The 15809-nt window shown below is 36.4% G+C and overlaps 1 protein-coding gene across 1 annotated transcript in view; it reads left to right on the top strand.

Annotated features, from left to right (window-relative positions):
• Window positions 1-14085, top strand: part of LOC124606630 (protein disulfide-isomerase) — a 33008-nt gene extending 18923 nt beyond the window's left edge. The window contains exons 5-10 of the mRNA XM_047138625.1: window positions 1047-1277; window positions 5104-5304; window positions 11093-11263; window positions 11346-11474; window positions 11761-11850; window positions 13305-14085. Coding sequence (XP_046994581.1) covers window positions 1047-1277; window positions 5104-5304; window positions 11093-11263; window positions 11346-11474; window positions 11761-11850; window positions 13305-13355 — 873 coding nt within the window. The 3' untranslated portion in view covers window positions 13356-14085. The remainder of the gene's footprint in view (window positions 1-1046; window positions 1278-5103; window positions 5305-11092; window positions 11264-11345; window positions 11475-11760; window positions 11851-13304) is intronic.
• Window positions 14086-15809: the final 1724 nt, after the last annotated feature.

The raw sequence follows: 15809 nt of genomic DNA, 5'->3' as shown, positions 1-15809 counted from the left end.
ATCCATTTCCCTTTTTAAATTTTCTAACCTACCTGCCCGATTAAGGGATCTGACATTCCACGCTCAATCATGTCGATTAAATATCTAGGTGTAACATTACAAATTGAAATGAAATTTTGTAGAGAAGACAAAAGATTGCTGTTGGTTTATTGGGAGGATTCTAGCCAGATGTAGCTCATCTACAGAGTCTCTCTGAAGAATGATCAGTATTCAAGGATGTGACTGGAACGATTATTTGAAGCAAAAACAGTGTAGTAGATTTAGTCTCTAAAATTCGTATCTTAAGAACTATGAGCACTTATTCATTTTTGCTACTGGAAAAAACATCAGCCCTACTGAACAAGTGCACATAGCTCGCAAGGTGTGCATTTTAGAACCCATGTGTAGTAGACCCTTTTCTGCTTTAAATGATAGGAGGAAATCAAAGCAGTTCAGAGGTGTGCTACTAGATTTGTTACTGGTAGATTCAGTTAACATGCAGGTATTAAAGAAACACTCCATGAACTAAAGTGATAATACCTGGAGGGGAGTAGACATTCTTTTTGTGATACACTATTGACATTTGTGACAGGCTACATAACGGTTCTGCTGCTACCAACATACATCTTGTGTAAGCACTGCGAAGACAAGGTAAGAAATCAGGGCATGTATGGAAGCATATTGACATTTTTCCCTTGCTCTGTTTGAGAGTGCCTTTGCCATACCCCATATTGTGGCTTGCAGAGTATGTACATAGATGTAGATCTTCCGAGGTATTTTCCGAATACAGTGCAATTGATGACAATATTATAAAAAATAAAAGGTATATTTTTATTAAAGATGTGCTGTTAAAAATATGTAAGATGTTTCTTCAAACTACTCATTGAAAAGCTCTTTAAAGCAGTTTTTTCCTTTAAAGTTGATAAAGCAAAATACATTTCTTCTCAACAATTTACGTGTTTGACTTGAAGTACGTGTGACAACTTCTGTTGTAGCAATTGTCAGTTTTCACCTATGGTAAAAGAAAGTTTTCATTGTTCGCTAATGAAAAATCCTACCTTTTTCAGTTTGATGAAGGCAAAGCTGTCATGGATGGTGAGGTAACAGAACAAGCCATAAAGAAATTTGTGGCAGCTCAGTCTCTTCCACTAGTTGTGGAATTCAATCATGATACTGCCCAGAAAATTTTTGGTGGTGAAATTAAGAGCCATCTTCTCATATTCTTATCGAAGGAGGCTGGACATTTTGATAAATACTTGGATGCTGCTCGTGAATCTGCCAAGGACTTCCGGGAAAAGGTAATTTCTGCATCTCTTATACTGAACTAAATTTTCTTACTTATTTACAGATACTTGAGTAATAACGTGGGCTATCGCCTTATTCTGATTTCTGAGAAAAATGCCCTTTTGTGCTTCACTTTGTTGGAAAAAATAAAATAGTACATACAAAAACATCAGTTAATTATATTTGTTGTTGTTGTTGTTTTCAGTCCAGAGACTGGTTTAATGCAGCTCTCCATGCTGCTCTATCCTGTGCAAGCCTCATCTCCGAATAACTACTGCAACCTACATCCTTCTGAATCTGCGTAGTGCATTCATCCCACGGTCTCCCTACACGCTTCCCTCCAATACTAAATTGGTGATCCCTTGATACCTCACAACATGTCCTACCAACTGATGCCTTCTTCTAGTCAAGTTGTGCTAAAAATTCCTCTTCTCCCTAATTCTATTCATTACAGAAAGCTTCTATTCTCTTCTTGTCTTAACTAGTTATCATCCATGTTTCACTACCATACATGGCTACTCTCCGTACAAATAAATTCAGAAGTGACTTTGACGCTTAAATCTATACTTGATATTAACAAATTTCTCTTCAGAAACTCTTTCCTTGCCATAGCCAGTTATCTTTTAATTTTTTACATGAATGTACATACAGGCTTCTTACGTCATGGTAGCTGCCCAAGTGAAATGATACCTGTTATCTGCGCTCTCTGGCATCTGCTGAAACGAGCCTGTTTCTAACAGGTCGCAGGAAAATATTGTGAATGGTGCTTTGAAAAGTGTTAATTTCAAAGTAAATTTCCTATTTCCCAAGTTGAACTATGTGCGAGAATGTACCATGACTTTCTTAAATTAGAGCATTTGACTCTCATTTAAAAATCAACTCTTTGATGACAAGCCATTTAGAAGAATTTCAAACCCTGAAGGAGACATTTATTTCATTATTAAAAACTTTACTGGCACATTTGTGTGATGTATCTTAAAGTACATGTGCAAAAAAGATAAACATTATATGTGAAAGCTTAGCTTCTGTTGTAGCTTATTAACCTTAGAGACAAATATTATATGTAAAAGCTTTGCTTTTCTTGTAGCAACACTATGTATGTTAAAGTATTAACTTTCCCTGTTTGTGTGTTTGTGCTGCTTAAGTGATGTTGCTATTGGCTGACTACATCACATGTCCTATGCTCTGAATAGCCGCTGTCATCGGCTGGCGAGATTACATGACATGAGCTATGAGTGGCTTACAAAAGCGCATTGAAATCTTGATTTCAATGATTCGGAAAGTAACATGCGGTGTTTTGTGGAATTACAATGTATACTTTCATAATACAAAAATATACAGCGTAAAAGTTGCTGCACATCAAAGATATTTCCAAAACGTCTTTTTCCCCGACTTTAGTTTTCTAAAGTGCCAGGAAATTCTACGCCCATGTATAAATCAATAACCATTCAAAGGATTGATAAGTTTTGTTGTTCCAAGGGAACACACACTGTCACTTAACACAAAAAAGTTTGTTTTCCCCTGGGAGAAAGAGTATTTTTAACCGGGAAATCCGGGAAAAATCTGGGAATTTTTTTCGTTGTCCGCATATATACCCTGATTCTGTTAGATTAGATTCACTTAGAAAGCATGATACTTCCCGGGCATAAAAGGATTCTTTTAGCTTTCTTTGATACACCACCATAGACTCAGACAAAACACATGAACACATGGTGATCCATCTAGTAAAGTCAATACTTTTCAGTATTAACCTGATGGTACTTGAATTTCTTTACCATTGTGTCTGGATGTTCTACGTGAAGCCTTTGAATTTGCAGCTATTTTACTTGTCAATCTGTAACTCGCTTCCTGTGAACAGAAAACTCTGAAAGTTAACTCCATTCTTGCCATTAAAAATGGTTAATGCTTCACTTTTGACGTTAGTTCAACCCACTGTTTTGCCTTACCAGTATATGAATTGTGTTTCTTATTTTTTTTTTATTTTTTAATGGCAGCGTTTGGCTATGGTGTATTCTCACATGTAGTTGTTCAAAAGTCCTTACCTTTTTTGATAACAAAATAACACCCTACTGTAGCTATTTTGAATTTTCTGCTTTCTAATCACAGTTATGGATTCAAAGATCATACACACGTTTACTGCAATACTATGGGAAGTTAATGTGAATTCCAAATAAAAAGTGGAGAGTAGTAGTTCCGGAGAACCTTAATTTTAGAGGCAAACTTTCTGGCTGTGCCTTCTGCTAATGCTGTTCATGAGCATATGTCAGTGTTTTCCATTGTCCATCTTTTAAAATAAAATTATAAACTTTCTATTTTTCGCATTTAGCAGATGTTATTGAATATGGAAAGCCAGGTTAAAATCTCATTACAAGATTGTCCTAAAGAAAATAATCTGTTTTTGAAAATATAATATCATTGGATTGATAAAAAGAATCTGCTCATCACATGGTGGGAGGAGATAATGCATAAAAATTACAGAAATGTGAAAGCTTTCGGAGCTGCTGGCTCCATTCTTGCAAAAGAGTTGAAGGGGAAGGAAGAGGATGAAGGAAAATGACTGGTGAGGTTTAGGAAATGTAGGGAATTGGAAAGGTCACCCAGAACCCTAGATCATGTGAGACTTGCTGGATAGGATTAGAACCCAATTACATTAAAACATGGTCTATAGGCTCATTTCATAATGGCATGAAATTCTTCTGCAAATTGTACTTCTTAAGTACAGATCATGCATAATTATTTAATCTTTGTGAAAGACACTTTTTTATTCTTGGTGCCATATGTTGGTTTAAAGTAATGACTTTATACCTTTCAACTTAAATGTGAAAATTGTGATGACCCCTTCCATGCAGTTTCGTTTCTGCACCAACCCATTTGAGAACTGTGTCAAGCCACTTCGTTGTAAGTGCCTTTCCCAAGATATTGTTTTTTCTTTTGTGTTTTATGCCTCTCAGTATCTCCTGGCTGTGTATTATCTCACTTCTCTGTAGTGAAAGAGGCAAGATGTAAGAGCTCAGTTATTTCTACGTGAATGTCACATGAATTTTAAATGGAAATATTATTCATGGTGTCGTTTCTGGGACATACCTAAGACACTAAATACTTACTGTCGACACTTTAGTAACACTGCATGAACACAATTTCAAATATTCCATTATCACCATGGCCCTCTGCTGGAGTGTACAAGTAATATTTCAGTATGAAGTGGCATGCTTAAAGTACACTTGTCCCCCCTGCACATGAACTTTATTGCAAAAAGTAGGTATACAAATAAGTAACATTTAAGTTTTAATCTTTATGGTCACGAGAATAATGGAAAAGCTGATACTCCAACTGAATCTGGCACTTTCTATGTTGTTGACATGACCTACTATTTTACCAAGTAGGGAGAACACTTATTTTATAAGTACACAGATCCATCAACAGATGGCAGGGACAAACTAACTTGAGGGATTTATCTGTTCCTCCTCTGGCAGATCTGTCATGGTTGAAAGAAGCAAGACATAACTAAAAAAAGGGCCCACTCTACTTTTGTGCTATTGTCCGTATGTTCTTAATAGGAGCACTAACACTGAGAATGTGTGTTTGTCATTGTTGTTTACTCCTGACCATATTTACATCAGTGATACAGTTAGTCCAATTTGATTGAAGTTAATGTATCTTCTAGCAGTGTTTCTGGGAATGAGAACAAAGGTTTTCTAAACATAAATGCTACTGCATAACCAAAATTTATTTTTTGTAAGTGATGCATTGTAACATTAAACTTGTGTAAAGGGAAAAAAAATTTAGAATGAAAGATAAACATGTAATCCATGTCATTAATAAAATATTCCTTGTTTCCAGTTGCTGTTTGTTTCCATTAATTCTGATGACGAAGATCATCAGAGAATCCTAGAATTTTTTGGTATGAAGAAGGAAGAGGTACCTGCTATGCGTCTTATCCGTTTGGAGGAAGACATGGCCAAATATAAGCCAGAAAACCCAGAAATAACTGCAGATAACATAAAGAACTTTGTACAGGGCTTCCTTGATGGTAATCTGAAGGTGAGTTAGCTAAGTATGAAAATTTGTCAAATGTCCTCTTTGGTGAGGGTAATACTGTAATTTTAATGTTTAAACAAAATCACGTGTGCTGTATTATTACACATTTACATTCTTAGGAAAAGGATGGACGAATACTCACTGTAAGGATGGCACACAGAGTACCAGACAGGCATATTGTTATACGTTTAGCTTTCAGCTAAAGCCTGTCAGAAAACACACACATTCACACAAACAGGCACATCTCAAGCACCCTTTCTGGTGGCTTGGCTGCCTGCCAGAGATAGTGGTTCTGTGTGTGAGGTGTACCTGCTTTTGTGAACATGTGCATTTTCTTTTCTGATGAAGGCTCTGGATGAAAGCTACATGTGTAACAGTCTTTTTGTTTGCTTGTTTAAACTCAATGGGTTGTCTTTATGGTGAGGAGCAATGTATCCTTTTTGTAATATTGTAGATATTCCAACCTGATCCTTCCATTGTTTTATCACACATTTAGTGTGTTAAAATAATAGAAGGAAACATTCCACGTGGGAAAAATTATGTATAAAAACAAAGATGAGGTGACTTACCGAACGAAAGCGCTGGCAGGTCGATAGACACACAAACAAACACAAACATACACACAAAATTCAAGCTTTCGCAACAAACTGTTGCCTCATCAGGAAAGAGGGAAGGAGAGGTGAAGACGAAAGGAAGTGGGTTTTAAGGGAGAGGGTAAGGAGTCATTCCAATCCCGGGAGCGGAAAGACTTACCTTATGGGGAAAAAAGGACAGGTATACACTCGCACACACGCACATATCCATCCACACATGGATATGTGCGTGTCCCATAAGGTAAGTCTTTCCGCTCCCGGGATTGGAATGACTCCTTACCCTCTCCCTTAAAACCCACTTCCTTTCGTCTTCCCCTCTCCTTCCCTCCTTCCCTCTTTCCTGATGAGGCAACAGTTTGTTGCGAAAGCTTGAATTTTGTGTGTATGTTTGTGTCTGTTTGTGTGTCTATCGACCTGCCAGCGCTTTCGTTCAGTAAGTCACCTCATCTTTGTTTTTATATATAATTTAATGTGTTAAGACGGTTTTCGTTCTAAGAATATCTTAATTTTGCTGGGTAATTCTAAAATAGTGATACAAATGATGTGGTTGTCGTCTATGTTGTTATAGACCAAATACAGATAGTGATAGCGAATATCCTGTTGGAAGTAGAGTGGGCAGACATGGCACACTGCTTATACTAGAGCACAAACCTATTTAACGTTTATTCTGCACAGGACATAGCCCATTCGGTGGAAAAGCAAATTTATCTTTTTGGGTGGAAACCCAAAATCATCTGGTGATTAATCATCAATCAGCATTGTCTTCACTGTTTTCAAAGCCCTTGGTTATATTCATGATCAGCTGGCTGAATAATTATACAAATTCAGCGGGAAAGATGTGTTGTAAACACAACACCACACCTCACACTCCACTACTTAAGATAAATGATGGCCAGAAATATGCTGTAGATAGCAGTGAGGTCACATTGAGACTATTTATGACCTCCAATTTAAATGCCATCTGTCTTCTGGGTTCAGAAACTGGGGCTTAAACTAAATGCAAAAGGTACCAAGTAAACTATCCTGTCAAACTTGGATTAGTTCAGAATTGCACAAACAGTCTCTCCTGTTCTTCTCAAAGAACTTGGGTATAATTTTGGATAATCTCTTTAATTGGACATATAATACTGATGCCATTTGCAGAAAAGTTTTTTCACTTGTTTCTGTCGTCCATAATTTGAACATATTTCCAAACGTGTTTCTTTCGTGCTATGCATACTACTTATTCCACTATTCCTTATAGTTACTTTAGAGTAAAGGATTCCATATTAAATGCAAGACTTCTTTGTAGTGTAGTGTAATGTAATGTAATGTAATATAATGTAATGTGAACTATATGTAATGCCCATTTAATGGTAAGGAAGAACCTGATGGCCTTACTCTTGAGAAGATAAATCATTGAAGAAAAAATTAGGCATTCTAAATCTTTAGCCTAAAAGTTTCCAGTGGCAGTGGCTGCCTAATATTTCTTACTGGAATAAATTTCCAATGACACTGCAGGGAAACTGTACTGTTTCGTAGATAATAGGAAACTTTGATGTCTAGTTTAATTTTTTTACAATTGTTTGGAGCCCACAAGTGATATCAAAGGTGTTCTACATTATCTACATAATGATACAGCTGAAGCCAATATGGGCTATCATAACTCTTAGCTGTATAAAGATTGGTCATAGTGGTTGGAAGTTGTAACTGCATTCCCCTGTACTAGTATCACGCTGGATAACTCCATAGCTGTTGCCCGTAACTTTTGTGATTTCACAGTTGACGTAAGATTTTTCAAAAGGTATGGTGCTTTTGTGTTATAGTGTCCAAACTAATTAAGATATTGATACAGTCTGGCTTATGTTATACAATATCTCAGTTTTTATGGCATTCAATTGATTTCAACATGTGTGTCTTCCTTGCCACACTGAACACCCAGTCTGTAATAGAGCTGTATCCACACTTGGTGCAACGGAACATCAGCTCTGGCAGTGGCAATAATGATCTATATCTGTAAAACATTTGTGGGTTTGACAGGTGTTCAGTAGACCCTGACCCTGACCTTGACATAATCCCGTAGAAAGAAGTCCATCAGTGTAATGTCACCTGACCTAGGAAGCCAGGTTATTGGACCACACCTGCCAGTCTGTTGTGTGTCAGCTTCAGTTGTTGCTTGTCATCTGGTATGATGCTTCACATCATTTCCTGTCTGCATAAAGTACCTTTACATCTGGTGTATCAATGTCCACAATGGTCATTGCTTTCTGTACTGTGTTCCCAAGTTCCTTTCAACCTGTGTGCCTGATTTGGTCATAATAAACTGTTCCACACACTGAGCCTTTTCTTGGCCCATTGTCATTATGCTTCACTCACAACCTGGCAAACATACAACCAAAACTTAGTCACATAAGCCATATGTAGCGTGACTATTTTAACGAGTTTGGATGCTATTACCAATTGAAGTTGCAGTGTAGGTTTTGAGAAACCCTGTATACTATTTGGTTAGTTTCTTAAACTGTCTGATGTAGGACACAGGCACATGTACAATGTGTGCTTGGCAGATGAACTAGCAGTTCATAACAAAACAGAAGTTTCACAAAACCTTTATTGCCAGTGAAAGACCAATGTCATAAAGATTATAGAGTAAGTGCTCAAATTGGAATTGCATGGAACTAAAATAATTTTCCAAATTGGACAAGTTCTGGATTACACAAAACCCACTAGGCTACATAAAAATTTGTCAGGTATCATGCACAAAAGTACAAATTTTAATTATGCATTTATTTAAGTACTTCCACTCATGCACAGTAGGTGTTCTTGTACAGTGTATTGTACAACTGAACACTAGACTGTTACACTAATTGATAAATAATACAGCATTTCTGTAGTTTCTCTATAACTTTAAATTCATTTATTGTTGTATGTATGTACATATTATTGCCATGTTTATTTCTTTTACAGTTCAGTTTTTCCACCACATATCAAGGATGGAAACCTGTTTGGATTTACCATTCAGATTTTTTTCTTCGCAGTTCCTTTTGCACTATGCAATAGTTCATACAGCTTGGGGTAATATTGTTTATGCGTGCAGTAGCTTCTTCTGGCATAGTAATTTTGCTAGGGACATTATTTTTCTCCTCTTCATCCTTTATTTCTTCCTGATCATCTTCTGTGTTGTGGGTTTCTATTAAATCTGTTGCTGAAGTAAAAGTGGAGTAAGTTGACAGAAAGTCATCTCTTAGACTGTAGTCATCTGCACTAAATGTAATGTTTCACATTTTAATTCAGCAGTTGCTACTGCATTTTCTTGAGCTCCAGTGGACACAGAAACATGTTCTTGACCTCCAAACCCCACTTTGTTGAAGCACTTGGTAGGTTTTGGGCTTTATTTCTCTTACTGCCAAGCCAATCTAATTTACAGCATCCAGGACAGAAAATTACCATGCAAGAGCATAATGCACATTTGGCTTCTTCAACACTAAGTATAAGAGGCTGCATCAACAATTGCCTATAATGGAACTTGAATGTGTAACTAACCCTCTGGTCCATGGGTTGTGTGTGGCTGGTTGAACATGGAACCAAGCCAATCTCATGTTGATAACTTAGTTGGCAGATTACATTGTCCAGGAAAAGGAGAACTTGGCAGTTTTCATTTTGCCACTGAAGGAGCTCAGCAATTCTTCCGTAAGACCACTCACCATCCAGACTTTTTATTTCTTTACCATATTACTGCAAGCTTACTACCATCTTAAGTTTTTGAAACAATGTGATTTTGCTGCCTTACCAGTCACCAGTAGCTTCTCCATTTCACCTAGTGTGTTTCCACACAATGTTACAGTAAGCCTTTCTGTGGATGTTTTTCTGCCAGTATACTTTTCATCCCAAATTGCTAGAGATTTTGAAGGCAATCTGCAATAAAAGTCCTGTTTTATCAGTATTGAACACATCTTTTGGGTCATTCGCAGTTGGCGTTTACAGTGTTGTCTTCCATTCTATTGCTAAGCTTTCCTGCACATCTTTAGCTTCCCCACACATCTCATTCCACACAGAGTTATCCCCCACTTCGTAACTGTCAAGTTATCCTGTAGATGCCTTAAACACTGTATTTCCGAGCTCTGTAGTGACTTCCGGAACTTCACTGTGTAACATGGGTCCAGGCAAAGTAGCCCCCCCCCTCCCCCCCCGGGCGCTTAACGAACCATTACCGCACTATCTTGTTAGTTTCTTCATATCTCATCTTTGCCTTTTTTGTTTGCCCATTCTTTTCTCTCCTTGTCCTGTATCTTATCCTTGTTTCATAAGGTATCAGAAGTCTGTGTTTTACTAAATTTTTAATGCAGCTTTATTTTGTGCACAGGGTGTTTCTTTCTTGTTCTCCTCAATGACCTTAAATTGTTGTTGAGTGTTAGTGACACACACTTTTTGTTCAACATCATGTTATCCCTTAAAGTGCTAATAGTCAACTGAAACTGGTAGAAAGTAATGCAAGTAAAGCATTTATTTGGAATACTTGACCTTGTCGGGTACAACCATTATCTAACAGATCATCTTAAAATTTGCATTCTGTTTCTGTGTTCAGCAATTCTGTTTTATACAAAAAATTAGCATATAAAGATGTATTGAATGCTTTGGGACTAAAATAAATGTACAGTTCGGTCAGACATCGGAAGTATGCACGTTACACTTCGATGAAGTTTTACTGTGTAACATTTGCTGTTTTCCTGTTGTTAATTTTTGTTTGTATTGTACTGTTCTTCATCCGTCTCATTTATGAACTGATTTGAAAAACTTTTTTTCCTGTATATAAAAAGGGTGTGTTGTCTAAAAACAATATTTGACCATTGCAACTTTAAGAGATTTACAAATTTTGGAAATAAGAGGCCCAAGTGCGGATTACCAAGGTATGCAATACTTGAGCTTCTGTTCATATGATACTGTCCCTTGGATGGATGCAATCCATGAACTATTATCCAAGTGGAACTAAAAAGTTCGCATGGCAATACAGCCAATACTGTGGGACTTCGCCTCTTATCGGGGGCATAATGTCCAGTCCCACAGAAATGTGATTTACATCTGTGCTAGTCAGTCAGATAATGTTTGAGCTGCTTATGTACAGAAACATGAATAGTTTGGTCTATCTGGGAAAATGTTAACACAAACTGTGTTTATGTATCTATTTTCTTTTTTGTAATTATTTTATTTTGTTTTGTTTGTAGCAACACCTGCTTTCTCAAACACTGCCTGATGATTGGGACAAGACACCTGTCAAGGTTCTTGTCTCAACAAATTTTGATGAAATAGCATTTGATAAATCCAAAGATGTCTTGGTGGAATTCTATGCACCATGGTGTGGTCACTGCAAACAGCTTGCTCCTATTTATGATCAGGTAACCTTTGTTTATGAAAATTTTTTACTCTTTAAAAATAAATTAAAATGTTGATGACTCAACATCTAATGTTTCTTTGCAGCTTGGTGAGAAATTTAAAGACAGTGACAGTGTTGTGATAGCAAAAATGGATGCTACAGCAAATGAACTAGAGCATACGAAGATAACGAGTTTTCCTACACTGAAACTTTACACGAAAGGTGAAAACAAGGTAATTATTTGTGCAATCTCTTAAATTTAACAAAATCATACAGAATGATTTCAGTTATTAATAGAAGACATACGTAGAGCAAAGCTGAACAACTTAATGCAGGAAACTTCATTCATATCTGTCTACTGAAATATTTTGTATATTGTAGTTGAAGAAATGGTTAAATGGGTAATTTGATACACACACACACACACACACACACACACACACACACACACACACACACACACACAAAATCAAATAATTGTGATGAGTTTATTTCATTCTGTTTGGATTTTGTTTGTAGGTCATAGAGTACAACGGTGAAAGAACTCTGGAAGGACTCACAAAGTTTTTGGAATCTGGCGGTACCTATGGACAAGCTGCTCCTGATGAGGTAAACTTACCATTTGTGTTGTATGTCATGTGATTACTTTTTTAGATGACTTACTCTTTTGTTTTGGTGTCTTTTTTAAAAATAATTTGATTTTTATATGTAATTGGAAAAAATCTCGAATGATAGACTGAAAATATGCTGAATATAAAAGGTTCTTTTAAACGGAGCTGTATATTTGGTTGATATTGACCTGTATTATTAGAATTAACCCCATCTTTCTTTGTGAACCATTAAAAACCAGCATCCAGTTTGACATGAAATGTCAGAAATATTGCAAATCTATTTTACTATAGTCACATAACATATTAGATAAATGAGTTGAGAATAATCTGATCAGCTAATTAAGTGAATGTAATCTTCACCGTGTGAACTGGTCAGAGGGGTACTAGAATTAATGCCCAGGGTGTATCATTGTAAAAGATGGTTGTTGTCTAATGCTACCTTATGTACACATGCAAAATTTGCATGTAAGGGAAGGAATGACTTGAAAGTTATTCCACAGGAACACGTTAAAAATATTAAATAGTTGTAAGCTCATCAATCTTGACATTTCAATATGACTGGCATGTGCAGATCAAAAATATGGACGACTAAACATATAAGGTACTAACAGATTTACTGTAATCTGGATTGTCAGTAAACATCCTGCTAATTGTGGGTTAAATCAGAATTTGGGGTCCAGAACCCTTTACTGTCATATATTAAATTTCTCCTTATGACTTCTTGAACGAAACCTTCAGCAAGGCATTCGTGAAGACTTCCATTTCTTACCCAAATTTGCTCTCAGGCAGTTGAGATTGCATTATTTTTACGTAGGGCATTACCTTCATGCCACAATTTTTAATACTTCATTTTCCAAAAGCTGTGATCAGAACCTCCAAGAGTGAGACAATATGATTTGTTCTTTCCCCATTCTAGATGTGTAGCTGTTGTGAATTTGTGATGGAATTAAATTCATAATGCTAAATTGACTGTTTTTGTGATGATCAACAGAAGGGTACAGTAGTGTGTGTAAATTGTGGTGCGACTGATAAAATTGTTGGTTATAATAGAGGGAAACATTCCACGTAGGAAAAATATATCTAAAAACAAAGATGATGTGACTTACCAAATGAAAGTGCTGGCAGGTCGACAGACACTCAAACATACACACAAAATCCAAGCTTTCGCAACAAACTGTTGCCTCATCAGGAAAGAGGGAAGGAGAGGGAAAGACGAAAGGATGTGGGTTTTAAGGGAGAGGGTAAAGAGTCATTCCAATCCCGGGAGCGGAAAGACTTACCTTATGAGAATAAAGTTCTGCTTCTCTAAGAAAATTCGTTGCCTTCAAATAATGGGCTGGATCTGTACATGTCATCCAGTTGTTTAATTTTGGATAGTGCTGAGGTTGGTAATTTTTTCTGTATGGTTTCCTTTTATTGTTTCTAATATTTTTTTCTTTTCACTCCTTACAGGCTGAAGAAGAGGATGAAGATGATGATTTACCACGCAAAGATGAATTGTAGAAATGAGTCTGCATATTTTTGTGTTGTGAATGACTGAGTGGATGTGATATGTGCATCTGTAATAGTTCTGTTCCAGTGTAAGATTAAAAAGAGACTGATATATTCTGATATTTTCTGTAAAATAGTTTTGTGAGGATAAGCTTTTGGGATGTTCCTAACAAATTAACAGTAATTAATTATATTTTATAAAGTTCTCATGATTTTGTTGGTAATGTTGGAGCATCCCTATAAAAGCTGTTGTATGCCTTCCATTATGTTGCTGCAAGCATTCCTATGATGTACAAAAGGTTCCAGATCTACTTAGCACAAATATTTGGATCATAAGACTCAATTCACTGAAATAGTTTTTCAAAATTTTATGCTTTTGGTGTTATTTTTAAGCCAAGAGTTTCTAATTCTGTAGTAATTTGCTCCATCCCAGTTTTATAAACATTGTTTTTAATGTTTAATTTATTGTTTATTGCATTTATCTTGTTGCTTTGTAAGAATGCTCACATTTTTATATCTTGTAGTGTAGTGAATGCAGTTATTTATTTGATATTACTAAAGAAAAGTATTTTTTGTTACAAATGAGTTTGCCAAAAAAAAAAAATTTCTAATACAGCAAAAATTCTATGAACCAGTATAGTGCTTTGCCGTGCTGGAAAATGGGACATTTGTTAAGATACTTAACTCATTTCTTCCATTGCTCCATGTTACTGATGATGCAAGTAAAAGAAATTTCAGAGAATTGCTGTATCTATTTTTTGTGCAATACCTGTCCACAATTTAACTTAAATATACTGTTTTTAGAAATATCCAAATCTGTTTTGCACTTTCAATGGATGGAATTTACAGTGAAACCCCCTTCTACACTTTTCAGGGGACTTCACAAAAATGGTGTGAACAGTAGGAAAATGCGAATGACAGTAATTTCTTAAGTTTTACATTTCATGAAAACATTTTTAGTCCACAGTTCCACACAAAAAGGTCAGGATTAGTTTTTAAGTTTTTACTAATGAACTTCCTGTAGTTCTGACAATACATTTGAAAGCAATTATATATGTGCACGTAGGTTATGTATATTTGCATCAAAATCGTAAAACTTGTGCCATCATACACTAATTAAGAAAAATGTGGAATAAGAAAGCAGTTGGCAATGGGTGATGTTGACTGGCAACATTAGGTAAGACACAGTGACAAATTATTTTCTATAAAATGTATGTAGCTATGCGATGGTAATTAAATACAGGGTTTATCCAAAAGAATCGTAACTATGTTATTTAAGATACGTGCATGAACAACATACTGTTGGAAAGAGCAAATTTTTAAAGTGTGTTACAGGGTCCCTGCTGGGTAGCAGCAGTGTGTGCCCACTTCAGTTCTAGTAAAAATAGTGTCGGAACAACAGAAAGGGTTTTGTTTTTTCAGTTTTGTGCTGTGTGGGTCAATAATAACTGTTAAGTGTGACTTCCGTTCTAGGTATGGTGTGGGTCCTCCTACAGCACAGAGCATTAGACAAAGGTATGAAAAATTCAGAGAAACTGGTTGTTTGTGTAAAAGCAAATCTCTGGGCCATCCCAGAGTGTCTGACACGGACGTTGAATGAATCCACCATAGTTCTACAAGGAGTCTCCAAAAATCTGCAGCTCAACATGCCCCCAATGTCAGTTTGGCGTGTGTTGTCGACATTTACACACAAAACGATACAAAATTGAGCTACTGCAAGCTCTTCATGAAGGTGACAAACATGTGGAGTTCTGTAATTTCATTCTCAGCAAACTGGAGGATGACAGTTTTCTTCCAAATTTAGTGATAAGGCAACATTCCATGGAAATGTGAACAGTGAATGTGAGAATATGGGGTACAGAACAGTTACATAATGTTGTAAAACATGAGAGGGACTCTCCAAAATTTAATGTGTTTTGTGCAGTTTCACAGGAAAAGGTGTATGGTCCATTTTTTGTTGCTGAGAACACTTACATGGAGCACATATCTCAATATGCTTGAGAAATTTCTTTTCCCACAGTTGGAGACTGACTCAAAGCGACTTAATTTACCAACAGGATGGGGCACTGCTACACTGGCATTTGGAAGTGCGGGGATATTTAAATCAAAGGATTTATGATCGCTGGATTGGTCGCACAGGACCAAATGATTCAGCCTTACGTTACTGGCCTCCAAGGTCACCAGACCTAACTGTAGGTGATTATTTCGTTTGGGGGTTTGTAAAAGACTGTGCCTCCATTAACAATGAATGAACTGAGACATGGCATAACAGCAGCTGTGGAAGCTGTTACTCAAGACATGCTCGCTCCAGTGTGGAGAAACTTTGAATGCCACATTGACATATTCTGTGGATCTCAAGGGGGCATATTGAACGCCTATGAATAGGTATGAAAATAAACTTGGAGTTTCTCATTCATCAAAAAACAAAATTTAGTGTATATGTTTATTAGTTTCAGAAATGTAGAC

This window comes from Schistocerca americana, chromosome 3 (genome assembly GCF_021461395.2).
Source record: "Schistocerca americana isolate TAMUIC-IGC-003095 chromosome 3, iqSchAmer2.1, whole genome shotgun sequence".
Classification (NCBI taxonomy): domain Eukaryota; kingdom Metazoa; phylum Arthropoda; class Insecta; order Orthoptera; family Acrididae; genus Schistocerca; species Schistocerca americana.
Note: the sequence above shows the minus strand (reverse complement) of the source record. Positions and strands in the feature narration are given on the sequence as shown.